General features: G+C 41.0%; 1 protein-coding gene across 11 annotated transcripts in view; it reads right to left on the reverse strand.

Annotated features, from left to right (window-relative positions):
• The window catches only part of SVIL (supervillin), a 235,462-nt gene that overhangs the window by 51,662 nt on the left and 179,244 nt on the right, over positions 1-4,556 (reverse strand). The window contains exons 19-20 of one of the 11 annotated variants that reach the window (XM_019508220.1): positions 4,444-4,521; positions 3,853-3,918 (exon numbers count right to left, since the gene is read on the reverse strand). The exons of the other annotated variants lie outside the window; for them this stretch is intronic. Of the exons in view, the coding sequence (XP_019363765.1) occupies positions 3,853-3,918; positions 4,444-4,521 (144 nt within the window). The remainder of the gene's footprint in view (positions 1-3,852; positions 3,919-4,443; positions 4,522-4,556) is intronic. 11 annotated transcript variants of the gene reach the window in all.

Consider the following 4,556-nt stretch of genomic DNA (forward strand, 5'->3'; position numbering starts at 1 on the left):
GGTGGAAATTCATAGATAGGAAAGCTGACAGGAAGAGCTGAAAAGGTATCAATGAGAAAAACCTATGCCAGTAAAGTAAAAAGAACCATAAGGAAGTGTTCAATAAGTAAATCAGGAAAAATTACTGCACTTATTTGAATTGAAGATGACCCTGCTTATAAGATAACCCCCCAATAATTAGATTCTATGGATGAAAAATGTATAATTTGTTATAATTTTGTATCTTTCTGAAACATTTGATAAGGTGGGCAACACCAGATGAGGAACATACACTTTAAAAGAGCTGAATACAAGGTTATACATCTATAAAAATCAGGATGAAGGAAGGAATTTCCCTGAAAAAGATTTGGACTTCAATTAACACAGTACAATGTTGTAGGTAACAGACTTGATCTGACTAATTATTAGATGTACAAACAGAATTATTACTTCTGCATACAAAAGTATCTGTAACAGGTCTCATTAGCAAGATAATGACGACAAGACCATGTCCAGTTGTGGTGCTCACACTTCTAAAAGAAAGTTTACAAACTGGAAAGATTTCTAAAACAACTACTAAAATTACAATTCTGGGAAACCTTGTATGAAAGGAAAACTGAGGTAGATGCATACTTTACTGAAGAGAGTTATGAGGCAACCAGCTGCAGTCTGCAAGTACCCCTGGGAGAGGCATGTCTGACAGCCTGCATTTGTAGCAGAGAAAGATGCAAAGAGATCCAAAGGCTGTAAGCTGAAGGTGGACAAATTCACAGAATTTAGGGATCAATTTTAATAGTGAGGGTAATTAAACATTGGAACAGCATATTTAGAATTGCAGTGCACACTCCTTCACGCAAAGGGTGTGAATCAAGCTGGATCTCTCTCTAAACAATATGCTGCAATTCAAAAGAGACATTGTAGGTTTGATCCAAGAATTATTAGAGAGTGGCTGGCTTGCATTATACAAGGGATCAGATCAGATGATAGTCTCCTTTCACACTTGACATTTTTTCTTTGGGCTCTGTGTTACTATACTTGTATGAATTGATAGGGAAGAATGGCCTACAACCAAGTAAACAATACACTCCGAACAATATCAAGTGTTCCTTGTAGGTTTCCATTCCAAGTAATGCCTCTTCAACTTACAAAAAAATCACAACCCAAAATGATGCGTCACCATGCAAGGGATGAAAGAATCAGTATATAAATATATACAGTGATGATTAAGGTTGTCCCTAGCTGAAAGGAGAGAGAAAAATAAAGCAGAACGTAACAGGAAGCCAACTTCCTTTAAAACTATACTATAAAGTTTGCAAAGAAGTGAAGGAGGAGTTGTTTAGCTTGTAATACAGAAACAGCAGGGTCAAAGTTTCCAAATACACAGCACCAGAGAATTTTAATAGATGTAACTTATGAATTTGAGTTTCTCCTGCAGTTTTTTATAATAAATGGAGCAGAACAGAAAATTCCCAAACATAGTCCTTTTTCCTGTTGACTAGAAGCTCAAACAAGCTACAATGTTTGCTTTCTTAAGTTATTCAGGTAGTGTTTTGTGCAAACAGCATGGGGAATAGTCCTGTCACAAAAAGTCTGTGACTTGAAAATCTGGTATTAGCAGTCCAGTGTTGGAACAAGGACAGGTGATCTAAGGTTACGTGGTAATGTATCCATTGCCTCTGCTTCATAAACTCTGAATTTAGCATAGTTTGAAAGAAAGCATAGTCCGAAAGGTACCAGCCCCAAATTAGAAGTCAAGAGTAACAATCATAAAAGGAAAACTTCACATCAATAGCCATGAACAGATTAACCTGGTCAAAGAAAAATGTATTTCCAAGCTCTAGAAATGTTTCTCATTTGCTGACAGAAGTAAGCAGCTGCATTAGTCTGAATGCAGGCAGAGGGCAGGCCAGGGTGAGGCCTTGGAGTAACTCATTCAGAACAGCATAAGCTCTCGTAAGCATCAGCCCACTCATCAGATGCTGACAGAACTGAAAAGGTTAGAGAATTTGAAAGAAAGTGAGAGAAAGAGATAACATTGCATTCAAAGGTTTGTGTTGATCTGTGCAACTCTGATCCTGCTTTATACTACTGTGTTTACTCAAATCCCAGGCAAAGTCCCCTCCTCTCCCCCTCCTCCCCAATTCAACAAGGGGAAAAAGCAACCTCATCTTGGATTTCAGTATGGTCTGGGGCAGGCAGCTGCTCCAGCTCTGGCCCCAAACACCTGGGGAACACCACTTGATGCAGGGAGAAAAGCACAGTGGAGATTGTGCAGTGCCACCGGGGTGGGGGCAGGAGAGTGTGGGGGAGACCACACAATGCATTGCCCTGGGGGAAAGCGCAGGGGAGACTGCACGGTGGCAGAGAGGCTGCTATAGCTCCAACTCTGGCCCCAAGCCTGGGCTGGAGTTGCCACTGCTGCAACTGCCTGACTGGGCTGGAGCCGTACGTGCTCTGTACCCCAGGCTGGAGCCAGAACCAGAACTGAAGCTGCTGCATAGCGCAAGAGGCTGGGCTGCGGGGAGATGGAATAGCACAGGGTAGGTGCCAGCAGGTACAGGGGACCAAGTGGGAGGACAAGGAGGCCAGGCAACCTGCCCCTGCTATGGCTTTCCCCATTGCAGCAGTAGGGGGAGAGGGCGGAAGGGGAGGGGGGTGAATTTAAAGACACCTTCCAAGAATGAGATTAAATACACTGAAAACAACAACAAATTTACACGTTTCCATATACAGAATCTAATTTTTTTTGGGGGGGAGGGTCATTTTCCAAATTCACAACTCTCCATACTCCCAGTTGAAATTTATGGTTACAGCATTTTAGGACAATTTGGGGGTTTTCCTCTTTGTTACATATGTGTGCTTTGCTTACTTGAGTTAGCATATCTGTTGGTAGAAGGCTTCACACCTTCAAGTGAGTTATATTATTATCAACAACAACAGATGCTATAGCATCTGACTGTCATAGCTGTAACTTATGAAAGCTTATGCTTTTCTGAATGATTTAGTCTCTATAAGCACAGACTTACAGGGAGCCTGCCCAATGCTCTGGAAATCCTGTGCGTTGGAGAAGACTCGATTAAGCAAGTCTGCTGGAGCATGGAAACTGACATGCTTGGGTAGCCTTCTGCGTCACGTGGATCAGCAGTCCCACGCTGAAAAACAGGCGGCGGGGCTCCTTGAAATAAAACACGTTCGATGAGCTTTAGTTCAAAGTGCCCCGCTGCCATTTTTTCAGTGTGGGGATGCTGATACATTTGATGCGTGGGTTCTTTTAATTAGTGTCTCTCGCTTATTAAAGCACTCAGCACCGTGTCCCAGAGCACATGTAAAAATGCCCCAAGGTGCTGAGAGATTTACTTGCTGATATTTTCCTGTAACACTACAACCACAGATTTTAGTTGAGAGGGAGAAGATGGGGAGATAGTATCAAGCAAGATCAGAGTTGCACATATCAGTTTCATTCAAACTTGTGAATGAAATGTTCTTCCTTACTCTCTCATTTACTTCCAAGTTTCCTTTAGCCTCCTTTCATTTCTTCAGTCTTTGTCTCCCCCCAACCTGATCATGTAAAACTGTAGATATCATTTGCTCTGGAGGAAGGCTGGAATTTTGCTTCTGCTCACTATACTAATCTGAGCTGGTAAACTGAAGAAAGCAAATTACTTTATGAGACCTTATTATCTATTAGTTGCTTATAAATCAGTTCTTCAAAACTTATTTGAACAGGAACACCAGAGCTATAACACAGACTTCTACTAAAACTTCATATGAAGCTCTCCTCAGATTTCTAGGTACTAAATTTTGTTCCCAAGCAATTACTTCTGCCATACGCCTCTCAAATTAAACAAACAGGATGTTTATATGGTATTTCACCTTCCATCTCCAAGGATGACGCTCAGAGATCAAGGGACTTGATTCTGTCATACTAGTACTACTGACCTTAAAGGAAGAGAAACAAAAGTCAGGAAGACAGGAGATGCAAAGAATAGAATAGAAGCAGGATGTGCCAATCTTTAACAATTTTTTTAGAACAAGAACTAGAAAAAAGTACTCTGGAGGTACCAGAACAGACTGTTCAATTTATTACACAAATTAAACTTAAATTCATATATATTTTTGGCAGAAACTTAATTCAGAGAGGGCAGGGTATTTCCAAATATAAAGCAGTTGGACATCCTCCTTTAACAACCCTCTCACAGCAAGTTTCTAATAGTTTACAGTGCAGCAGAGAACACCATGTACATCCCAGTACACCTGAATGCGTTTAAATCACAACCACCTATAATGGAAGTCTATTCAATTTTTGTAAAGTGAGAGAGGAATATATGCAACAGAGCTATGATGCTTCATTTTTTTGGACAAGTACTTACTACGGAGAATAGTCAGTCAGGAGGATAACTGATTCCCTATCAAAGTAATCAGGAATCTAAGAGGCACATTTCAAGTGTGCAGACTTTTGCTCACCTGGTTAATAGGTACAAAAGGATGAAATTTATGGGCAGCAGGTGTAGCAGGAGAATAAGTAGAAGCATAGACAGGTTCCTAAAGCAGGGTGGCAGGAGCAGGGGGCCTGAGAC

This window comes from Gavialis gangeticus, unplaced genomic scaffold, assembly GCF_001723915.1.
Source record: "Gavialis gangeticus isolate Ggan-Ray unplaced genomic scaffold, GavGan_comp1, whole genome shotgun sequence".
Lineage (NCBI taxonomy): Eukaryota > Metazoa > Chordata > Crocodylia > Gavialidae > Gavialis > Gavialis gangeticus.